Source organism: Equus quagga, chromosome 11 (assembly GCF_021613505.1).
Source record: "Equus quagga isolate Etosha38 chromosome 11, UCLA_HA_Equagga_1.0, whole genome shotgun sequence".
Classification (NCBI taxonomy): Eukaryota; Metazoa; Chordata; class Mammalia; order Perissodactyla; family Equidae; genus Equus; species Equus quagga.
The window spans coordinates 56,046,537-56,070,848 of NC_060277.1; the positions used below are offsets into that span (position 1 = coordinate 56,046,537).

The window sequence follows — 24,312 nt, forward strand, 5'->3', positions numbered from 1 at the left end:
CGGGCGCGCAGCGAGCAGCCCCCGCCGCGCTGGCGTCGTCCTCGCCGCCCTCGCCGCCCCCCGCGCGCGGGCGGGCCCTGCCGCCCATGGGCTCCCGGCCCGAGCCGGACAGCGAGGCCATGGACGCGGAGCTGGTGGTGACGCCGCCGGGCTGCTCGCACCTGGGCAGCTTCAAGGTGGACAACTGGAAGCAGAACCTGCGGGCCATCTACCAGTGCTTCGTGTGGAGCGGCACGGCCGAGGCCCGCAAGCGCAAGGTGTGCCCCGAGCCGCGGCGGGGGCGGGGGCGGCGGACCCCGGGGGCGGGGAGGCGGGCTGCGCGCGCCGGGCTGGGGGCGCGGGGCTCGGCACCTTCCTTCCTCCTGCCGCCCTTCCTACCCCCTCCCCTCCCCCTTTCTCCTCCCTCCCCTCCCCCTTCCTACCCCCTCCCCTCCCCCTTCCTACCTTCCCCGCCCCTCCCTCTCCTCCTCCTCCTCCCCTTCCCCACCCTTCCCCTCCCCCTAGTCTTCCTTCCCCCCGCTCCCCACCCTTCTCTCCACCCTTCCTCAGTCCTCCCTCCCCTCCCCTCCCCCTCCCGTCCCCCTCCCCTCCCCCGCGGGGCTCTGGGCGCGGGGGTGGGACGAGCAGGGGTGGGGTTTGGGGCGCGTCCAGTCCCGCGGCTGGCCGAGCGCAGGCCTGGGGAGGGGCGGCCTTGTCCTGCGGGCTGGGGCTGGAAGCCTGGGACAGACGACGGGCGCCGGCGTTCCGCGAGGCTTCTCCGAGGAATCCGCCGGGGTGGGAAGGTTCGGGGCGCGGTTGGGGGCCCCGAGGAAAAATAGGACAAAAAGCTAATACAGAGACTAAGACTATCTGGAGCCTGTCGGAGGCCTGCTGTGCGTCAGTCCCCTGACTCCATCCTGAGTATACGTCATTCTAGAGTGTTCATTAGGATTACCTAGGCCAAGGAAACAGAACCGTACGTCGGGACTGGGGGTTATTAGGGTGTAGTTACAACTGCAGAACCCTCCCTGGATCAAGGGTCTGCAGGAGCCAGTGTAGGGGAATGGCGTCTCCCCCGTCCCCGTCTCAGATTTGGATGTGGGTGGAGGTGGTGAGCGAGCAGGCCGTTAGCAGTGTTGTAAGTCGTGCCGCCGTTGAGGGCCGGACCTGCGAGGCCGCCTCGTTCTCAGCACGGCTGTGGTTTGCAGAATCCTCGTAGCTCCGCGGGAGGGCGTTTAAAAGGTTAGTCTGATGAGAAGGTGGGCCTTGGCCTGCCTTCTAAGAGAAGAGCCTTTGGCACGGAACTGTTCCACCTTCGTGAGACATTCAGGAAATTATATTTGGTGTTACATTTTTCAGGTAGACGCCCCATTTAAGTGGTTAGGTTAATTAATGATTTGCAAGTCAGAAAATAAGATAAAACTGTTATCTGAATCAACCTTCTTTTTACAGTGTAACAGTTTTGCAGTTTGCCGTCTGCAAGGTTAGGAGGCGTTAGGCAGTTTCCATCTTGAATAGTGTTTTTTTTTTTTGAGGAAGATTAGCCCTGAGCTAACTACTGCCAATCCTCCTCTTTTTGCTGAGGAAGACTGGCCCTGAGCTAACATCCGTGCCCATCTTCCTCTACTTTGTATGTGGGACGCCTGCCACAGCATGGCGTGCCAAGTCGTGCCATGTCCGCACCTGGGATCTGAACCAGTGAACCCCGGGCCCCCGAAGCGGAACGTGCAAACTGAACTGCTGCGCTACCAGGCCGGCCCCTTGAATGGTATTTTTTATGGGCAAACAGATCCACTGAGATTGTAGGGACTGTTAAGCACCAGGTTTTTTTTTTTTTCTTTTTTGGTCAGTAGTGGCGTTGGGAAGCATTACTTCTTACAGTGAACTAAAATCAGAGATGAAACAAATTTCTATTAGATCAGAGTGAGATTCTTGCTCATGGAATTGTGCCTTAAAAAAAAATCGCCTGGTTGAAACGATGATATGTTGCTGCTGTGTATTGTTAGTTAATTGGTTGAGATTTATGTGAGGTGTGTAAGATTTATCTCCACATTGGATTGAGTGGGGAATCTCTTCCTCTCTTTCCTTCCTCTCTCTCTCCTTATCTTCCCCCTTCTCCTCCCCTGTAATTTTTAACAAACCTGAAAGAGTCAAGTTTAACCTGTCATTAACGTGGCCTCATTTTCTAAAGGACGAAATCACATTTTTTTTTTGCTATGTATGACTTGGATTACTGTTTTGGTTTTTTTTAAAGATGGCACCTGAATTAACATCTGCCCACCTTTTTTTTTTTGTTTTTCCTCCTTCTCCCCAAAGCTCCCCCAGTACATAGTTGTATATTCTAGCTGTGGATCCTTCCAGTTGTGCTGTGTGGGACGTCGCCTCAGTGTGGCCTGATGAGCGGTGCTGTGTCCGCGCCCAGGATCCGAACCAGCAGAACTCTGGGCCACTGAAGTGGAGCGCACGAACTTAACCATTCAGCCCCCGGCTGGCCCGGATTAATGTCTTTTTTTTCTTTTTTTTAAAGAGATCGGCTGCTGAGCTAACAACTGTTGCCAATCTTGTTTTGTTTTCTTTTTCTCTTTCTTCTCCCCAAAGCCCCCCAGTACATAGTTGTATATTCTAGTTGTAGGTCCTTCTGGCTGTCTGGATTAATGTCTTTTAATGTCAGTTGCTAGGTTTGAAAGCTGTTGAACCAGGTCTGTATTATTCATCAGTAAGAGCTTGAGCTCCGGGCGGACCGCCGTGGTGGTGAATACTTCTCTCGCGGGTCTGGTCTCTGTCTCGCTGGTGGTCCACCAGCACTGAATCATAGTGGCCTTCCCTGCTGCTCTCAGAGCGTTGGGGCAGTCGCGGTCTTGGCTCGCCGGGCCCTGTGTGACTGCGTTCTGGCGCACTCTAGTGGCCCAGCCAAGGAAGACTTGCTCTGAGAAGCAGTTCACCCCTGAGGATTAACAGCGAGTCGTCATTGCACGTTGGACACTTCGCACAGAGTTCTCAGCAGGTCTCTAGGCTCAGGACACTTTCAGTTTTAGGGATGTGAAGTTTCTTAGGAAAGTACTTCAAGTTACATTGTAGTCTTTATAAATGAACCAGGTGCCTTTTGAGGTTGGTGTCTCAGCTGCAATGTGACTAGAGACACGATTCCTGGATGAACGGGAATTAAAACTTTGTCTAGTCCAAAGTAGAGGTGGGTTGTGGTTTTTATATCCAAACTTTGATCTTCTTTTGATAGGCAGAGAGTGAGAATGTCATGATCAGATTTGATAACTTTCTGCTCAATTTAGGCTTAAACTGCTGTAAAACTTCTCTAACTACTGAATGTAAAACTGTGTCTGGATTTAGGACTCCTCGCTGCCACAGTGAACTCTCCTCTGCATTTCTGGCATTTGTTAAATAGAACAAATATCTTACCACTTTAGGGTTTGTGTTTGAAATAGAAACTGGCCATAAAAACATCAGGAATTTTCAGTTCTACTGGTTATTATGACACGACATAGTCTACGTTATATTTTGAGCGGATAGACACTTTGGGGGGGCAGGTAATGTTTTTAAAATAATCATTTCTGTCTTCTTTGAACTGTTTCTGTGACACTAAAATTTTCCAGCAGCTTGTCCTCAAAACACAGAGCCCTCAGGGTGGCCAGTGGCGCAGTGGTTAAGTGTGTGGGTCCCGCTTTGGCGGCCCGGGGTTTGCCGGTTTGGATCCTGGGTGTGGACATGGCACCGCTTGGCAAGCCATGCTGTGGCAGGTGTCCCACAAATAAAGTAGAGGAAGACGGGCATGGATATTAGCTCAGGGCCAGTCTTCCTCAGCAAAAAGAGGAGGATTGGCAGTAGTTAGCTCAGGGCTAATCTTCCTCAAAAAAGAAGAAAAAAACCATAGAGCCCTTTTTGTAGCTATAGTAAATACTTTTTTTTTAAGATTTTACTTTTCCTTTTTCTCCCCAAAGCCCCCCGGTACATAGTTGTGTATTTTTAGTTGTGGGTCCTTCTAGTTGTGGCATATGCGACCCCGCCTCAGCGTGGCTTAGATGTAATGCCTGGAGTGACGCAGCCCACCATCTGGTAGATAGTAGCCCGAGAACCGTGAAAAATGCATGCATGTCACTGGCTCCACCAGTGACTCAGGTCATCTCTTTTGATTCAGCCAGGCACTCAGGGTGGTGAGAGTGCTGCTGAGAGCTCTCGCCTGTCTTTCATCCATTTTTTTTTTTAGTTCATTTTTTGTATATGTCTTTTTCTTGTGTATGTGTGAGGAAGATTCTCTCTGAGCTAACATCTGTTGCTGATCTTCCTCTTTTTTTTTTTTTCCTTAAGGAAGATTAGCCCTGAGCTAACATCTGTGCCAGTCTTCCTCTGTTTTGTATGTTGGTCGCTGCCACAGCATGGCTTGACGAGTGGTGCAGGTCTACGTTTGGGATCCTAACCTGTGAACCTTGGCCACCAAAGCAGTGTGTGCTGGAGTTAACCACTACAGCATGGGACCGGCCCCTTGTGTTCTTTTTTTTAAATAAACATTTTTCCTATTCAAACTTTATTGTTTTAGGAATTAACTTTTGCTTTATTTATTGATAAATTGGATCCTTCAAATCATGATGAAGCATTACACCATTGATACTAAGCAGGGGACAGGCCATTCCAAGTAAAAGGCTAAAATGCAGAAGTTTTTTCTTTTGAGATAATCATGGATTGACATACTCTTGTAAAAACTAATACAGACAGATCCCATGCACCCCTTTACTCGGTTCCCCTAGTGATAACATTTTGCAAAACTGTAATACAGTATTACAACCAGGATGTCCACACTGATGCACTCATCTTTGATACAATCCACCCATTTTATTCAGATTTCCCCAGTTTATTTTACTCGTTTGTGTGTGTATAGTTGTACGCAAATTAATAATAAAGTAGTTTTGGATTTACAGAGAATTTACCAAAAATAATACAGAGGTTTTATTTTTCCTTTTTCTCCCCAAATCCCCCCAGTACATAGTTATGTATTTTTAGTTGTGGGTCCTTCTAGTTGTGGCATGCGGGATGCTGCCTCAGTGTGGTCTGATGAGTGTTGCCATGTCCACGCCCAGGACGCGAACCGGTGAAACCCTGGGCTCCTGCAGCAGAGCCAGTGAACCCAACCACTCGGGCTTGGGCCCGGGCCCCAATCTCCCCAATTGTTAACATCTTACGTTACTGTGGTGGGTTTTGTCACAGCTGATGACTGAGCTTGATATGTTGTTATTACCTAAATTTCGTACCTCATTTAGATCTCCTTAGTTTTTCCCTGGTCTCTCATTTCTTTCCTAGAATCTCATCCAGAATTGCTCATTATGTTGAATTGTCATGTCTCCTTAAGTGCCTCTGGATGGTGACGGTTTCCCAGACTTTCTTGTTTTTGATGACCTTGGTATCTTGAGGAGTATTGCTCAGGTATTTTGTAGAATGTCCCTCAGTTTGGGTTTGTCTGATGTTTGTCTCCTGGTTCATAGCCCATTACGGGTATTGGGAGAAAGAGCACAGAGGTGAAGTCCCCCCCAAGTCCTGTCCAGGGTAAAGCAGTCAGCATGACTCATCGCTGGTGGTGGTGAGCTTGACCGCATGGCTGTCGAATCCCTTCACTGGGAAGGGACTCTTTTCCCTCTTTTCAGTTCTGTCGTCTTTGGAGTGAAGTCACTCTGCACAAGTCACACTTAAGGAGTGGGCAATTATGCTCCACCTCCTGAAGGCCAGAATATCTATCCGTGTGTTATTTGGAATTTTTCTGTATGAAAGATTTGTCTTTTCTCACTCATTTAGTATTTATTCAGTTATTTATATCAGTATGGACTTGATATTTATTTGATACTATAGGTTATAATCTAATACTCTGTTACTTATTTTGTTGCCCAAATTGTTCCAGCTGCAGCCATTGGGAGCTTTTCTGTGTCCTTTGGACATACTTTTGTCTTTTTTTTTTCTTTTGCTGAGCAAGATTCACCCTGAGCTAACATCCACTGCCGGTCGTTGTCATTTTGTATGTGAGCCAGCACCACAGCATGGCCGATGACAGATGGGTGGTGTAGGTCCACGCCTGAGAACTGAACCCAGGCTGCCTAAGCAGGGTGCACCCAACTTAACCACTAGGCCGCTGGGGCTGGCCCTTTCTTCGTCATTTTTTTGTTTATTGTTGTTTTTGAGCACTTCCTGCTTTCTTGTACTGCAAGATCTTCTAGGCTCACCTTGTGTATTTTCTGCCCTAGCCTTAGAGTCTGCCGTTTCTCCAAGGAGCTCTGGTTCTTTTTGTTGGAGAATGGAATTAGAAAACACAGTCTAGGGCCGGCCACGGTGGCGCAGTAGTTAAGTGCACATGCTCTGCTTCTGTAGCCTGGGGTTCACTGGTTCGGATCCTGGGTGCAGAGATGGCACTCCTTGGCAAGCCATGCTGTGGCAGGTGTCCCACGTATAAAGTAGAGGAAGATGGGCACAGATGTTAGCTCAGGGGCAGTCTTCCTCAGCAAAAAGAGGAGGATTGGCAGTCTATGTTAGCTCAGGGCTCATTTTTCTCAAAAAAAGGGAAATACAGTCTGGACACTGGCTGTGCTTGTTGATACTGGAGTGTTGTGGCTTCTTAGCCTTCAGGGGACAGAGCTAGGAGACAGATGTGTATAAACACATCTGCGTCAATTTCAGTGCAGTCATGTGCTGCATAATGATGTTTCAGTCAACAATGGACCACATGCACGCTGGTGGCACCATAAGATGAGTACCATATGGCATAAGTGTGTAGTAGGCTGTAACATCTAGGTTTGTGTAAGTACACTCTATGATGTTCCCACAATGAGGAAATCGCCGAACAATGCATTTCTCAGAGCGTATCCTCTCCGTTTAGACACACGACTGTATATGGAGATCCATTCCCACCCATATTAAAGTATACCTGAGTGTAGGCTGATGTTCCCAGCTCTAATCCTATACTCCACGGATCATTCTAGCCTTTTCCTCTCACTTACCTGTAACTTCTCTGTCCAACAGAGGGAAACCTAGCCCTGTCGTCCACCATCCGTGTACTTGACTGTTGAATGTCAGCATACACGTGTAGTGGCTTCAGAATTAGTAACCTCTGTTCTCCTGGGGAACTGCGTCATCCAGAGTACGGCACTCAGACATGCTTCCTTTCGCCTTCAGTTTAACACTCCCCACTCGTTCCTGAGTTACTTAGGTAACTTGTCCTCCTCACCCCTCAGCGAGGTTGTGTCCCACATTTGTAATACAGTCAGATTCTTTTGTCATAGCCTGCATTCCATCCTCTGACTGCCTAAGCAATTATTTGAAAATTTGTGTACATTAAGGTTTGCTCTTTGTGCTGTGAAGTTGAGTGAATTTTGACATGCGTGGTGTCACGCGTCTGCCACTACAGTGCTGTACACAGCAGTTTCACTGCCCTTAAAAAACCGTACGCTTCACCTGCTTAACCCTCCCCAAACCCGGGAACCACGGCGCTGTTCTTCGTCTCTCTAGTTCTGCGGTTTGCAGGGTGTCGTAGAAATCGGCTTATGCACCATGTAGCCTTTCAGCCTGGCTTCTGTGGTTATCAGCACGCGCTTAGTGTTGCGTGGATGGACAGTTCATTCCTTTTTGTCACTGAGCGGTATTCCGTCGTATGGCTCTACTGATCTTGACACCGACTAACTGCCCTGGGCAACTCAAAAGAGGTTTCGGAAAAGCTTAACTGTTTTTCGAAATGTTTTTTTAGTTAAGAGACTGTGCAATTACCAACTGCCCTGAGCCTGTCCAGACCCCAGCGCAGGAGTGACGCCAGTGCAGGGGGGCCGGGAAGTGCCCAAGGGTTCATTTTCATGTTGAGATCTCCACCCCCAGAGGAGCTTGGGCCTTGTCACTGTACCATGCAATGTATGTGGAAGCATGTTTTCTAGCTGCACCTGTGCAGGCTTATACCCACCTCTACATGTGGTGACGGAACTTCGTTTTTGAATATTTATTCCCCATCTCAGATAAAAGGCCCCTGCTTTCCCTTGCTTGGGGAGCCGCGGCTCTGGAATAATTCCTTGTGGGCTCCTTACATGCTGCACATGAACCTCACTTTGTGTGACAGCTGCTTCTGGTGAAGGCGTGGCTTTCAGCTCCCCGAGGAGCAGACCCGCTCTGGTTTGGTAACAATGTGTCCTGTAAGTCTCTTAATCTGCAGGTTCTGCTTCCATCCCTTCCTTCTCCTTACAGTTGACATGCTGAAGAACTTGGGCCTGTGACTTGTTGACTTTCCCGCAGTTGGGGATTTGCTGATTGCGTGTTTCTGGTGCAAGTTCAGCTTTTCTTTTGTTCTCTGTGTTTCCTGGAAGTCGGTGGTGTGGGGGAAGAGGGAGAATCCCGCCCCCCTCCCCAAGGTTCTTATGGCTGGTCAAACAATTAAAAAGGCAAATTAGCAGGAGAAAGTCAAACAAAGTTTAACAACGTGTGTACATGGGAGAAACCCAGGAAAATTGAGCAACTCAGTCATCTGGCCAAAGCTGCCACCTTAAATATCATGTCTTCAGCTAAAGACAAAGGAGGATTTGGGGGGGGGGTGTTTTGGGATTTTAGAGGAGAAGACGACTATTTATTTATTTATTCTTTTTTTAAAGATTGGTACCTGAACTAACAACTGTTGCCAACCTTCTTCTTTTTTTTTTTCCTTTTCTGCTTTTTCTCCCCAAATCCCCCCAGTACATAGTTGTATATCTAAGTTGTGAGTCCTTCCAGTTGTGGCATGTGGGACGCCGCCTAAACATGGCCTGAAGAGTGGTGCCGTGTGCGTGCCCAGGATGTGAACCAGCTGCTGAAGTGGAGCGCAGGAACCCAACCACTGGGCCACGGGGCCGGCCCCAAAAAGACAATTTATATGGAGATGGAAATGCAAGTTTGTTAAACAAGTTTTTTGCTGGGCCAGAAATGGGCTTGTTGGTCCCTTTCTATCACCCTATTTTACATTATACTGTAGCTATCTCATGGTATTAGCTCTTTCCTGGAACAGGCCTTCTATGTTGAATTCTTTTAGGCAGTTTAAAGGAAGGTCAAATGTTCTTCCTGAGTCTTCTGACCCTTCATTGTCTCAAAATAATTCGCATCCTAGAGTGGCGCATCTGCATCTCGGGGCGGCCTGCCCTGGACCCCATCAGGAGCCAGGCCAGAGGCTCCATCAGACATTAGCTTAATCCTTTAGCGAGATCTTAAGTCACGTGTCTTTTATGAAGGTTCTGCTGTCTTCAGTGCACAGGCCTGATGAGATCGTTATCAAGCAGACACTTGGAAGATTAGATGGGAAGTAAGCAAGCTTGGTTTTCAGGGACTGAAATGACCTACCTTACCGATATGTAGATTTCTTTCTTGCCTCGCATTTTATGTTGGCCAGCACCTGCAGCAGAGAGTGGTGAAGAATATAGACTCGTGTGTCGGTAACTTTCATTGTTACTTGTTAGCAGCTCTGGTAAAAGACGGCAGGGAGTAAAGGGGAGCAGCAGGTTAAGATGAAGTTTCAGGATAATCTGATCACTCCCTGTAGGGGCTTGTAACTGACAGTTGGGAAGTGATCTGAAATTTAAATCAACAGCCCAAGGCAGGCAGTGCCCGCGCACTTTGCCCTAGCCTTGCTTCCACACAGATGTGTGTCCTTGGGTAGGTCCCCACATCTGTCTTGGCCTTCACTCATCTCTCATTTATGACAATAGTACTTTATGTTTACATAGAATTTTCCATTTTATAAAGCATTTTTCATATGTAATTTCGTTTTGGTTTTGGTACTCGTGATAAACAGTTTTGAGGTAGGATTGGCAGGTAAGTCCTAACCTGGCCAAGGACGCTGATGTTAAATGCCAGGTCTGGGCCTTGAAATTAGGTCAGTCTGACGCTAAAGTTCATGCTCCCATTAAATTATTCTGGAAAGCTTTCAAACACCACCAAGTAATTCTCCAATCTTGGCGGACACCACTTGGATGTCCTACAAATTTGACTCAATTCTGACACTGCCTGGACATAGTGTAAGATTCCACAGGTTAAGGGCTCAGTCCCACAAGACTGCCCCCGCTTGAGACACCAATCCAGGTTGTCACCTGTGCTTGCAGCTGACCATGATCCCCTCCTCGGGTTCAGTAACTTGTTAGAATGGCCCACAAAGCTCAGGGAACCATTTACTTATGCGTGCCTGTTTATATTATGAAGGATACTATAAAGGATACAGATGAGGTGCACAGGGTGGGGTTGGAAGGACCCTAAGCACAGGAGCGTCTGTCTTGGTGGAGTTGGGGTGCACTGCCCTCCCCACACATGGATGCACTCCCCAACCCAGAAGCTCTCAAACCCTGTCATTAAGGATTTTTATGAAGGCTTCACTAGATAGGCACGATTGATTAAACAGGCATTGGTCAAATCATTACATAGGCATGATTGATTGAGGCATTGGCCATTCGTCGGGGGATGGGGCTGAAAGTTCCACCCCTCTGCTCACATGGTTGGTTCCCTTGGCAGCCGCTCCCCATCTGGAGCTATCCAGGAGCTTTCCAGAAGTCACTTCATTGACATGCACTTAGACATGGTTGAAAGGGACTTGTTTGAGTAACGAAAGATGCCTCTATCCATCTAATCACCTAAGAATGCCAAGGGTTTCAGGAGCTTTGTGCTTGCAACTGTGGATTGAGACCAAAATGTGAATTTTTCACTAGACTACAGTTATGTCACCACTGTTGTAAATTGAAGGAGTTGGACTAGAATGATGCTAAGGTCTGTTTTAGCTCGGAGATGCAAAGGTCTGAATCTGGCTTTCCGAGGTTGGGAAACTTGAGGAGATTGTCTAATTTTGGTCAAGTCTTTACCTTCTGGTTCTTTCATTTGTTCATGGGGAAAATGGAGTGTGCGTACCTGTCCCTTTGCTTACATCCGAGTTCATGGTGGTGGAGATGTATTTTGAACCTTTGAAAAAGTCACTGACAAGAAGGCACGAGACTTGAGCTTTCCTTCTCGCAGCTTCGGGTTTAATAGCCCGGCAGTGGTTGGAAGGCGGGGGTGATGTCTGAGGTGTGCCAGTTCCTGAGGTGCTGGTTCGTGTGTGTACTTTACGCTGAACTCAGAATTCACCGCACAACTGAGTCAGCCCACTGGTGTGAGCCCATGTGTGTCGACTGCAAGGGCTTTGCCCCTTCTGCCCCGTCCCCATCCTTCTTGGGGTTAAGAGGAAGATAGGAGAAGGGAGATAACAGAGACTAAGATATCCAAAGGAATGTTCTTAATATTGGGGCTGAATTGATGGACTTGCAGTGTGTTTCCTGCACTGTGTGAAATCAACAACTCTTGGTTTAAAAGTTGTTGATTCCCCATTGCTGTTCCTACAGGTCCTAGCTGTGTTTCAGGATTTACTTGCAGGCTATTGAAGCTGCTTGAATTAATTTATAGGAGAAAGGAATTTAGTCCAAAAATCATTGCAAGGCCTCCAGGAGCAGCAGATTCTAGACTGAGTTTCCTGGAACAGCCGCCAGCCTCCAGAATCCTTCTGCCTCCCTGACAGGAAGGTGTGAGACCCGCTCGAGGAGGAGCCGTGCAGCCCCTCGGCCGACTCATACGCACTGCCCGTGAGGCGAGAGTGTCCAGGGAGTTTGGTTTCTAATCATCTCAGGGTCAGTGGGAGGAAGTCAGAAGACTCATAGCTAACGTGAACTCTCTTAGTCTGCAGTGGGTGCTGCAGCAAATGACCACACACTGCGTGGCGCAGAACAAGTTCTGGAGGCCGGAAGCCCGAAATGCGGTGTTGGCAGGGGCCCCCCCGGGGGCTCCAGGGCAGGAACCGATCCGGCCTCTTCCAGCTCCTGGAGGACTCTGGCACCATCGCCAGTCTCTGCCTCCACGTTCACATTGCCTTCCTTCCTCAGTCTAATCTCCCTCTGCCTCTCCCTCTAAGGACACTGGTGATGGCATTCAGGGCCCACCCAGGTAATCAAATATAATTTCATCTCAAGACTCTTAATTAAATATGCAAAAATACTTTTTCCAAAGAAGGTGGCATCCACAGGCTCTGGTGATTAGGACAGACACTAGCTTTTTGGGGGCCCCTGTCAGCACACTACAAATCCTCATGTGTGCAGGCAGTGTCCTAAATACTTTGAAAGCATCAGTTCATTTAATCCTCATAATAGGTGTATGAGGTAGGAGCATGTCCACAGTTTAAAAGTGAGGAAACTGAGGTAAAGAGAACTCTGTCACTTGTTCAGTGTCTTGCAGCCAGGAAGTGCTGAACCCTCTGTGTCCTGTAACAGATGTTGAATGGGTCACGGTGGCGGCTGCAAGTGCACTAAACTAGAAGTCAGCAGCTGGCTTTGGATAAGTAATTCACGTTAACACCTAACTATTTTCACTAGTTTCTGGTGGTACTGACCAACTGCCTGGAGTTTTGGGTTCAGACGTACAGGTGTCAGTACGATACATCTTAGGGCATCCAGGGTTAATTCCAGCTGCTCTGGCCGTGCTTTAATTTAGCTTCTGGAGGAAGTGAACTCAGGAGACAGATATTAGGAAAAGAACTCCGTGTGTAACGTAGTAATTGCTCATTTTAGGACCTGGAACTGTGCTGTCCATTACTGTAGTCATCAGCCACATGTCAAGAGCTCAGTAGCCACATGTGGCCAGTGGCTGCCGTAGTGGACAGTGCCGTTACTGAACGTTTCCAGCATCATAGCGTTCTATTGAATGGTGCTGATAGAGACATCATAATACAGAAGACAACTGAGATTTTATGAGTATGTCAAAGACAGGTTTCTGTTTTCTCTATTCAGTGCCGGTTGCCTGTTGGTTGGCTGCTTGATGGCTGTTAGAGAGGTGGTCCCTTTGCTTCTGGCTCCATCAGTCTGTGAGCTTGTCTTCACTGGTGAGGGCTGAGCGTCCGTGGCCTGTGCGCACGTGACCAGTCACCCAGAGGGAGGATGGATGAGGCTCCCCAGGAGTCTGTTCCCAACAGCATTCATAGCTAAAGGGAAATTTTCAAGATACTTGGCAGTGTCGTTTGTTGTCTGTCCATCGTAACTGTATATGTAATTTAAAATGTCCCCTGCATTACTGGAAGCAATTAGAGTTACTTAAGTCCTTTGATTTACTGTTGGAAGAATAAATAGATGGTAGACCTGCTGTTTCTGCTGCCGCTGCTGAACATCCTGCACTGCGTGGAAACACCCCGCATCCGCCCGCCCACCCTCGAAGGATCAGCCGGCCCCAGACGTCTGTGGTGCTACTGTTGAGAAGTCCCGTGACGCAGCTAAACCTTAGGGGGTTCGCAGAGAGAAACTCTTCATATTATTTAAAAAAAGTAACCGCTGAGAGTAACTGCTTAATCAAGAAGAAATGGCATTTTAATGATCAGATTTGAATGTGAGTCCACAGATAAAATTGTCGGTGGAGTTGATGGTGTGCCCAGCTCCTTGCAGGGCTGTTCGGGGCCCTCCCGCAGGGCTCGTTAGCCCAGGGCTGCTCTGGAGGACTTGCACCTCCCACTGGCCTGGTTGGGCGTGTGTTCTGAGCACCCCTGTAAAGGAGCGCCTGCCATGCGATTACAGGGGGTGCGCGGTGCTCATCTGTCTGCTGTGGCTTCTGACCTGGGGCTCAGCCGCAGGGCACTCTTTTGGAGTGAGCATTCCTGTGTCCTGCCTCACCCACCGCACTGACTCTGCCTGTTCTGGAGGCCAGAGAAGTTCTTAAGGTCCCTGTGCAGGTCCCCTTAAGGCAGTTACTCTCTGGGTAGAAGTCACGATTCGCGTTTTCTGTAAATACAGGTGTGAGACTGGTCCTCGTGCCCTGTCCTGCCCTCCCTCGGCCCTCCACTTGGGTGAGTGCTCACCTGTCGCTGCTGGCTGGGCCCTTGCCTTGGTCTTGTGTGTGCAGTGAATCTTAGAAGTGGCTGCCTCGGAGCTGCAGGGGAGAGTGTGGACTCTTGGGGTCAGGCAGGTCGCAGTCCACGTTCTAGCAGTGTCCTCCAGCTGTGACTGAGTAAGTTTCTTCATACGTCAGAAGGGCTTGACCTTCCTCGTGGCGTAGTTGTGAGGATTGAGTGGGACAGACTGCCCAAAGACCCCAGCACCAGTGTCTGGTGCGCATCTGGCAGATAGTGTGCAGTGTCCGTGTCGCCAGCCTTTGTTTTCAGAGACCCTTTCTGTTTTGTTTAGGCTTCTCTTCCCCATACCCTATTTATTTTCTACTTTCCTTCATCTCCCTGCTCCATCTCCCACCTCGAAACAGAAGAGAAGTACATACAGTCGTGTCATCTCAGAGGCTGGAAATTCAGTTTGATAATCTGCAGGAGATTTATAGCTAATATAACTGTAATGGTCATAGGGTGCTAGGAAACAGTGGCATTCAGGGTGGTTTGGGTGTATAAGAGCTGTTTGCCACTCTGCTCATTATTTCTGTGACCTCAATTTTAGGTTTCTGTGGTCTAGTTCTTGGCAGTAAACCATTCCTTTCCCTTGTTTGTGTATGTTGCTCTGATTCACCTTCTTCTTGAGTGAGTGACAGAGTGCTTCCGAATTCGCCACGGTCCTGGAGTATAAAGCTTAAAATGCTGTCAGGTGAAGGGGGACTAGGTTGTGAGTTGCTGGTCTGGGATTGGGACGGGAGCTGGGGTGGGCACCCTGTCAGGACTCGGAGGAGAACACAAAGACACTGCTCCTAAAGCTTCGTGTGGTAAACTTGCTGGTTTTGGTAATTGAGATTATGGGCTGTTTTTTCTTACATGGTGCTAGTTTTGAGCTAAATGAACTAAGTACCTTTTGGGGCACTTGAGAGGATTAACAAGGTGATCTTTTAGTGTGGTGAGACTGAGAAGAAATCCGCGCCTTCCTTTCCCCCATAGTGTGCCCCTTGTGGGTCACTGCGCTGGAATGTTCCCTGTGAGAACTCCTGTCATAGCATGTGCTGATTTTTAATTCTCTTTGAATTTCAGGCAAAGTCGTGCGTCTGTCATGTTTGTGGTGTCCACCTGAACAGGCTTCACTCTTGCCTCCACTGTGTCTTCTTCGGCTGTTTCACAAAGAAACATATTCATGAACATGCGAAGTCGAAACGGCACCACCTGGGTAAGGCACCCTTCTGCGATGTCCCACTGGGCTCGGGGACCGTCCTTGCCCCAACTCCTGCTCTCTGAATCTTGATTCGCAGTTCCACTCTTGCGGAAGTCCACTTCCTTTATCTAAAATAATTTGTGCCCTCCTTGTGCCACTCCGCAGAGGAGATGGAAGGGACAGACTAACTCAGATGGACTATGTGCCCAGCTGGCCCCGAGGCTTTTAAGTTGGTTTAATGTTTATGCAGCCTGAAGTGATAAATTATGGTGGCTCACTGTTTCAGCCAGCTTTCTTTGACATGTGCCTTTTCTTTAATGGAATATCAGAGACTCATCTTTCCCTCTGAAAAGCATGATTAGGAATTAGATTAGGCAAAATTTTGCAAAGAAAGATCTTAAATGGAGTGTTAGGTTAGTGATGTCAGCATGGAGTTGGGTGTCCATAGGTGATTTTTATTGCTTTCTGTAATGGATTTTCATTGTTCTCAATAATACTGGTTCATGAAAAGGCTAACAGCACTGTGGCATTAAGATAATTTACATTTCATAGACTTATGAATTCAAACTGTTGTCATACATTCTGGAAGTTACATAAAGCAGAGTTTTGCTCAACTGTATTTTCTAACTGTGGTCATTAAATATTCTCTCCTTCAGAATAGTGTTTTCTGTTAAATGATTGTGAGGTTTTAGGATATCCTTAAGAAAATCACTTTCAAAAGGTCCAAGCCAGAGAAGCTATTCTAGAAAATATATCACGTGGGTCTAGCAATTCCAGTTAAAGATATTGTGTAGGCCTTTTTAAGTAGTAGAGATGAAATTGTACCAACTCAGTCATCTCCCGTGGACCTGTCTCATTTGTAACTGTTAACTTAAGGGAAGCGTTTGCAAAAGGACGGCTGGAGTTGGGGGCTCAGGTTGTGACGATGGGCTCATTGGCCTCTTTGGAGGGAGAGCTCTAGTGCCCGCAGTGCTGCGCTTGTGCGGGCGGCCTGTCCCACGGAGGACTGGCGAGGCAGCCAGTGATCCCTTCCTACACGACTAGAAAGTAGTCGTGTGTGTCCAGGTGGGGAGGAGGGCAGGGAGCAGGAGAGGACGCTGAAGGGCGGCCTGCCCTGGCAGGAAACGGTGTCCGCGTCCCGCACAGGCTTGCCCTCCGCTCCTCTCCCTCCTCAGCTCCCGCCCGCCCCCGCAGAGCAGCATCCGAGGCTCTGGGTATTTTGGTTGCTGTTTTATGGGGGATGTTTTGCAGAATGTTCAAGGGCAGTTTAATTGAGCAGCTGAGTGTCGTATCAGGAGTGAAGAGCCTTGATTTCCTGTGGCCAAGTTCTTCTGTCTCCTGGAATACCCTTCAGTCTTTATACTGGTACCTGAAGTGGATTATTGGAAACGTTTCTCACTGGGCATCCAGTTTTCATTGAGTAGCAGGAGAGGCCTGTCTGGATGTTGTGGATGATGCGTTTCCACAGAGACTGTCAGTAGCAGTGGGCCATTGTTGAAGGCCTTATGCAAGGACCGGTGAGCACGGCCGGCGTGGGATGCGACGGGTGTGATAGCGGTCTGCTGGAAGGGTCTGTTGCCTTTGTCCTACCTGTCCTCCAAAATTGCCTTGATGTGATGTGATAAAGTGCACACTTTAGAGAACGGAGCTTACTGTAACGTGGTGTAGTCAGTCACCTTTGCTGGTCGACTACGTCTGTGCTGGCAGGTGGCATAGACAGGATGTTGGGGTCTCAGGTAACTGTGAGGCCTGTGCAGTAGCGGAAGATGACAAACCTGGAGAAGTTTGATTTCACACTTTTTAGTTTCATACAAGTTTTATGTTAAGTCACAAGGGCACGTGGATTTTGCCTGTATGAGCCACAGAAGGTCTAAAAGTACTGCCTTTAGCTTTGTTCTCTGCATCCCAGAAGAGTTATTTTAGTTGTCCAAAAAAGATAGTACATGTGTGGGGTTGGGGAGTGTGGTTATCAGCTTACTTCTGAGTTGATGATGTTTTTCCCCCGCTATTCTCAAGGTCATCCTGTGACCAAGGGAAAAGGCCCTGTCCATGCATGGTACCTATGTCAGCTGAGGCTTGGGAATTCCCAAGTAAGCTGAAGTGTGAAAACAAGACCCGTGGGAGAGCCCCACAATCCTAGGGCCTGTCTCCAACTTACTGGTCGACGTGTCACTCTCATCCAGGTGTCTGATTCCTATCGTTGATCCTTTTGTCTTGCTGCAGGCAAGGCTTCATCCTTAGAATAGTTATCTTGACTATGAAATACTTTTCCAAGGAAACTACCTTGATTGTGGGTGTTGCTTTCGGTTTTTAAATTATATATTGAGGCAAAATTCACATAACATACAATTAGCCGTAATAGAGTATACAGTTCAGCAGCATTTAGTCATTGACTGTGTTGTGCAACCACCATCTCTTTCTGCTTTCAAAACTTTCCACCACCTCAGAGGAGTACCCCATCTCCATTAACGAGTCACTCTCCACCCTTTCCTCCCCCAGCCCACTCCCACTGGCACCACTGATCTCCTTTCTGTTTCTGGATTTGCCTAATCTGAATATTTCCTGTAAAAGGAATCATACAGTGTGTGGCCTTTTGTGTCTGCTGCTTTCTCCTGGCGTGTGTTCAGGACTCGTCGTGTTGCAGCAGCATCAGTCGTTCGTTCCTTTGTATGGCAAACAGTCTCTGTGGACGTCCCGCCTTTTGTTTATCTATTCATCTGTTGATACACATTTGGATTGTTTTCACCTTTTTTGGCTCTTAGAAATAATGCTGTTGTAACCATTCATGTGGAAGTTTCTGTGTGGAACAGATGTTTTCATTTTCCTTGGATATATACCTAGGAGTGAGGTGTCAGTCATGCAGTAATTCTGTGTTTAATTTTCTGTGGAGCCGTCAGACTCTTCCACAGCTGCTGTACCGTTGTACATTTCTGTCAACAACGCATGAGGGTTCCAATTTCTCTACATTCTTGCCGACACTTTTCTTTCTTTCTTAACTTTAGCCATCGTAATGGGTGTGAAGTGATACTTTCTTGTGGCTTTGATTTGCATTTTCTTAATGACCAGTGATGTTAAATATTTTTTGTGTGCTTGTTGGTCATTTGTGCATCTTTGGAGAAATGTCTCTTCAGGTCACTTGCCCGTTTTTTTAGTTGGGTTGGGTTCTTTGTCTTTTTGTTGTACCTTATGATATATGTGTAAGTATTTTGGAAGTGTGTGTATATTCTGGATACTAGACCCCTAAGAGAGATGATTTGCAGATATTTTATCCAATTCTGTGGGTTGTCTTCTCACTTTCTTAATAATGTCCTTTAATGCATGAAGTTCAGTTTTGATGAAGTCCAGTTTATGTTTTTTCTTTAGTTGCTTGTGCTTTTGGCATCAAGTCTAAGAAGTGTAATTTATCAAAGATACATGACTCGTGCGTGGCAGAGCCAGGGTTAATGCTATTTATTGTGAGTCGGTGCTCTTTGTTCCGGCCACATTGCCTCTCAGACTCCTGATAGCGCTTGGTGAATCCAAGACAAAAAATCCTTTTTAATTGTTGAGCAGAGATAGTCCCTTTCTTTCAGGTACTCGAAGGACTTGATCTTATTTATCTTTATGATGAAGTAACTAAGAACCCGCTCTCATCCTTGTTTCATAGACGGGGCAGTTGAGAGAGTGCAGGACCCATGCACGGGTGGGCAGCAGGCAGCCCTGGCCCTCTGCTCAGAGGCTGCTTTACCGCCGTACTGACAGGGAGCGCGGGCACAGAGCTGTTGCTTTCCTTGTCGTGATGGTGTCAGCTCTAGACAGAGTGAAGCACGGCCACGGCGCGTCAGGCGGCCGAGAGCCCTCATGGGCTCATCATACTCTCTGGAAGTTTCCCCTGTTCGAAATACCACTGTTTCAGAGAAGAGGCAGAGGGTCCTGTGTGGAATGTGGGTGTGGCATCTCCCTTTACCTTGGCAGGAGCTTCCCAAGAAAATACACATGCTGGGGCCGCCCCGGGGTCGAGTGGTTGAGTTCGTGCTTCAGTGGCCCAGGGTTTCGCCAGTTTGGATCCTGGGTGCAGACAAGACACTGCTCATCAGGCCATGCTGAGGCGGCATCCCACATGCCGCAACTAGAAGGACCCAAAACTGAAAATACACAACTACGTACTGGGGGGCTTTGGGAGAAAAAGGAAAAATGAAATCTAAAAAAAAAAAAGAAAATACACATGCTTCATCTATGTAGGATAAACTGACTGACGTGGGAGGAAATTCTGTGATTAGAGAGTAGAAAAATGGTGCAGTCAAATGTCTAAAAACCTTATGTTTAATTTGTCTTTAAGCCCTGTCTTTCAATTTTTAGTTAAATTTTCTCTCTCTTCCCTCCTTTCTCTTTTCAGCCATAGAGCTTATGTATGGCGGTATCTATTGCTTTTTGTGTCAGGACTACATATACGACAAGGACATGGAAATCATTGCCAAAGAGGAGCAGCGGAAAGCTTGGAAAATGCAAGGTTTGGTTCTGTCTAGAACTGTGTGCCTGATTTGTCTCTTAGTCCTGCATCCTCTCCTGGCTGTCAAGGACAAAACTTGCAGAAATAAAAGATCAGGATCTCGGGAGAGAGGGAGTTCAGGGAGAAAGGGTGGCAGCTGGGCTCTGCAGGTTGGGTTTGCATTCGGTGGGACGAGCCGCCTGCTTGCTCCTTCCTGTTATTGGCGTTTATGGAGGCTTCCTCACGTGGGCATGATCGATATTACTCTGTTTCTGCCCTCTCCCCTCTCTCGAGGGTGGGAGGGTGGGGCTGACAGTTCCAAGCTTCTGATCATGTCTTGATCTTTCTGGTAACCAGCCCCCACCTAGGAGCCATCTAGGAGTCCTCCCAAAGTCACCTCAAGAGAACAAAAGATGCTCCTAGTGCTCTTACCATTTAGGATGTGATCAGGGTTTTAGGAGCCTGTGCCAGGAGCCAGGGACAGAGGCCAGTACATCTCTTTTCTGTCTCACAGTAGCTTTGGTACCAGTGTGGGTTTCTCACTTGGTGTCACTTCCCTGTCCACACACGATTGCTTCATCAGATTCATAGTCAGGGACACACATGAATATCATGTATCTGTTTTCTTCATTGTTCATTTATTTCTTTCTGGTTCACCTGATCTTTTTCTTTCCTTCAGTTTTTATTTCCAACAGACGCTCATGGGTTACAACAACAGTAATAGATACAGTTACCCCTTGACGGGTGAGCATCTCAACCAGCAGAACTGTCCCTGTTTACAAAGAGAACGTGGAAACCCAGTATCTCTTTTAGTTTTTTGCCTTTATTGTTTTGCTTTAAAAACCCCATTTCCTGGGAATGGAACAGTAGGAACAGGTGCTCTCAGGGATCAGAATCATTTGTGTTTAACAAATCTTTTCTGGAGAACAGTCTTTTTAACCAACTTCCTCTTCTTTTCCCACTCAAAAATTTAGTAACATTGCAACTAAGTCTGAGTATATTATTTCTCTGTGCAGAACACTTAAACCATAGGGCTGAGAAATGTGTGTCCCAGAATAAAATAGAATTCTTCTAAAACCATTCCACAGTTCCGTCTGTCAGCAAGATGCTATGTCTTTTAATATTGATTGAATCGTGCAGAAATTTTTGGGAGCATGGAATAGGATGAGTATTAGGATGACATGTGACACTGCCTAGCATTTACATCAGTATTGTCTTTGGTTTAAATCTTTTATGGGTAGAGCTGTTCAACAAGGTGTATTTTCAAAGTACCTTTCAACAAGTGCATTTCATCGCTGTCAGTTTCTCTCGCTCTCAGGAGACGCCTTCATCTGGGTTGCCACGTACTCCCATTGGCGCCCCTGCTGCACTCTCTACTCAAGGACTAAAGGCTTTGAAGAAACCACCATTTTGGCCTTAGTGTTAGGCTAGCTTTAACTGGAGGTATTGCTTTTCTTGCAGCAAACAGCTTGTTCATAGCACATCCTCTAAAAGAAAGGCCTGCACATGTTGTGTAGTCCCTTACAGTGTCACAGGGTTTTAGAATGACCTCAGGCTGTTGCTGTCCCTCTTTGAAATACAACCTGATATAAGTATTATATCCCACTGCTTTTGTTTATTAACATACTTGATGAAAATTGGGCTAACGGCATCTGGAACTGTCTTTCGTCTGCTTAGGCGTTGGAGAAAAGTTTTCAACTTGGGAACCAACCAAACGGGAGCTTGAACTGCTGAAACACAACCCCAAAAGGCGCAAGATCACCTCCAACTGCACCATAGGTGGGTGGGCGCATGCTCGGGGGCTCTGCGCGCATCCAGCTAGGCTCACTTCTCGGGGTTTACAACTGGTGTTCGAATCACTATTCTCTGTGAGACCCTGCATTCATCTGACCCATCGGTTTGCTCACCAGCCACTTCCTGAGCCCGTCTTCTCTGCGGGGATCCGCAGCGGGCTTGGGGCAGGGACAGGCAGATGCAGTCAGTGACCGCGGCCCTCACACCATTGCATGAAACGGCTCAAGTTCATTCTGGCCAGATTGATGCTGTGTACAGTGATCTTGAGGGAGAGGAATGTGTGTGTAGGGGGGAGGGTTCCCTGGGTTTTCTAAGACTTCAAGAAATACATTTTAGAAACTTTTAAAATAATTTTGATTGTTAGAGAGGCTTCTTGCTGACCTGTCCTGTTGTTATAGAATATCTTTGGGTAATTCTATCAAAACATACAGTGGCTGAAGTTGGGTGGGTGATGATGAACATTCCTCTGAACAGTTCGTATAAAAGTGTTGTAAAAATTAGAAGAATGTTACATTTCTTTTTGCTTCTTAAATGACTGAGTGAGAGACGCAGCAGGCACTGTGGAGGAAGCCCCGGCAGTGCCGTTGGGACTCAGTAGTGCTCACATAGCGGTCCCCCTTACCGCAGAGGAGGCGTTCCAGGACCCCCAGCGGATGCCTGAAACCTCAGATGGTGCCACACCCTAGATACACTGTGTTTTTTCCTATTCATACAGACCTACGATAAAGTTTAATTTATAAATTGTGCACAGTAAGAGACGAACAACAATAACTAAGAACAGTTGGCTTTGGGGCCATTATTAAATAAAATGAGGGTTACTCGAACACATGCACTGTGAGACCACAACAGGCAATCTGATAACTGAGACGACTACTAAGTGACTAAAGGGCGGGTGGCATATACAATGTGGACAGGCTGGACAAGGGGATGGTTCCCCTCCCGGATGGGATGGAGCGGGACAGCACGAGGTTTTGTCATGCTGCTCAGAATGGTGCACAATTTAAAATTTATGAATTGTTTATTTTTTCCATTTAATGTTCTCCATTTAATGTTTCTGGACTGAGATTGATCTCAGTAACTGAAGCCATGGAAAGCAAAAGCAGAGATAAGGCAGGACTGCTGTAGTTCAGTGCCCAAGCCAGTCCTGCTTTCCCGCCTGCCTCCTGCCCAGGTCTGCGAGGGCTCATCAACCTTGGCAATACCTGCTTCATGAACTGCATCGTCCAGGCGCTCACCCACACGCCGCTGCTGCGAGACTTCTTCCTCTCCGACAGGCACAGGTGTGAGATGCAGAGCCCCAGCTCCTGCCTGGTCTGTGAGATGTCGTCACTTTTTCAGGAGGTGAGCACTGTTGACTTTTGCAGCGTAACATTTCTCTAATTACATGGGGTGTTTTCTCTTTTAAAAAAGAGAAAATAAGGTTGACTATAAAGAAAAGCAAATTTGTAAAACCTTATGTAGTGAGTAAATATTTAATATGTGCGTTTATTATGGAACGCATCTTTTCTAAAAGAGATTGTTAGATAAGAGGCTATTAGCATCATTTTTAGAGGCACACTGCTGACTTAGAGGATGAAAAAGAGCCCTTTGGAAGAAGCACGACTGGTGGGTGACATTTGTCCCTAAATACTGTGGTGTTCCTGCTCCGCGATGTCTGCCATCCTGATTCACAGAGAGGCATGTGGACATGCGCAGGCCACTTGCCTGCTTTGTTCTCAGAGAGAGTGGGTCTTGTCTTCTGTTGCCAGGCCTTCTCAGTCTGCTTCACCAGAGGTCCCTGTCTCTGTGTTCCTCTGCTCTGAACATCAGGTTCTGTTCTCCTGGTTGGCCGTGAGCTGCACTCAGGTCGTGCTTGGCCATGTCTGTCTCCAGCCAGTGCTTACAGCATGGCAGAGCTCAGGCTGGGCTCAGGCGTCCTTGGGCTGGACCCTCCACACTCAGCTTGGTGGCCTCAGCAAGTACAGTCCCTCCGCACCCGACTATGGGGGGCGATACTTCCTGCCCCACAGGTTGCTGAGAGCACCTGGATGTACTTTAGTGTCTAACACAGGAGCCAGCAGGTGCAGCTAAGTCTGTTTTTCCCATAACCTGTGATTGCAGCACCTCACACCCACTTGGGAGCCGCCCCTCAGTGACCTAGGGGGCTCTGGCGGCCCTCACATGCCCGCGGCAGAGGCAGGAGTGATCGAGCCATTGCAGCAGAGACCATCTGGCCTGCAAAGCCAGAATCCTGTGCTATCTGGACCTGTTAAAAAATGCCTGCCGACCTTTGGTCTAGCCTAACCCGGTGCCTGCGTACCTGCAGCGTGCAGTGACTGCTGGGGTTACGGCAGTGAACAAGCTGAGTGGTGTCGCCGGGCCAAACACAGAGACAGGCGGTGTGGTAGAGAAACTAATGAGGGGGGGCTACACACGTGTGGGTCCACTCATTTCCGGTGGGCACTTCTGGTGATAAATTCATCTCTATCTGATTGGTTTTTAGGCTCAAATCTATCAAGGTATCATTTACAAACGGCATAATTCACCTTTTAGTGTACAGATCTCTTTGTTTTGACAAATCATTTTGGCTTATCTGTAGAAGACAGATGGTGGGAAGGGAAAAAACGATATACAGACTCAAAAAGTCAGTGAGTCCAAATAACAGAGCAGTTTGCAAAAAAGAAGAAAACAAAATGGAGTCATTTTTGTCAGAGTAGCCGTTAGAAGTTCTAGGCAGCTGTTAAATATTTTTCCATTGTGTGTGCTTTGTGTTTGGAGTGTAGCATTCATTCCTGACCAGCGTTTTCATTTCCTGTCTCTGAGCAGTTTTACTCTGGGCACCGGTCCCCCCACATCCCGTACAAGTTGCTGCACCTGGTGTGGACTCACGCCCGGCACCTGGCAGGCTACGAGCAGCAGGACGCCCACGAGTTCCTCATCGCGGCCTTGGACGTCCTGCACCGGCACTGCAAAGGTGCGGCCGTGCGCCTGCAGCCCGGGCTCCGTGCGGGCCTCTCAGAGTTCGTG

General features: G+C 47.8%; 1 protein-coding gene across 3 annotated transcripts in view; it reads left to right on the plus strand.

Annotated features, from left to right (window-relative positions):
* The first annotated feature begins 6 nt into the window (after positions 1–6).
* Positions 7–24,312, plus strand: part of USP22 (ubiquitin specific peptidase 22) — a 37,827-nt gene continuing 13,521 nt past the window's right edge. For 2 of the 3 annotated variants that reach the window (XM_046677826.1, XM_046677828.1), the window contains exons 1-6: positions 7–257; positions 14,927–15,059; positions 19,420–19,533; positions 21,190–21,291; positions 22,478–22,647; positions 24,112–24,259. In XM_046677826.1, the coding sequence (XP_046533782.1) occupies positions 87–257; positions 14,927–15,059; positions 19,420–19,533; positions 21,190–21,291; positions 22,478–22,647; positions 24,112–24,259 (838 nt within the window). In that variant the 5' untranslated portion in view covers positions 7–86. Of the gene's footprint in view, positions 258–1,202; positions 1,222–14,926; positions 15,060–19,419; positions 19,534–21,189; positions 21,292–22,477; positions 22,648–24,111; positions 24,260–24,312 lie in introns of those variants that run through there. The other variant, XM_046677829.1, reaches the window with a different exon arrangement.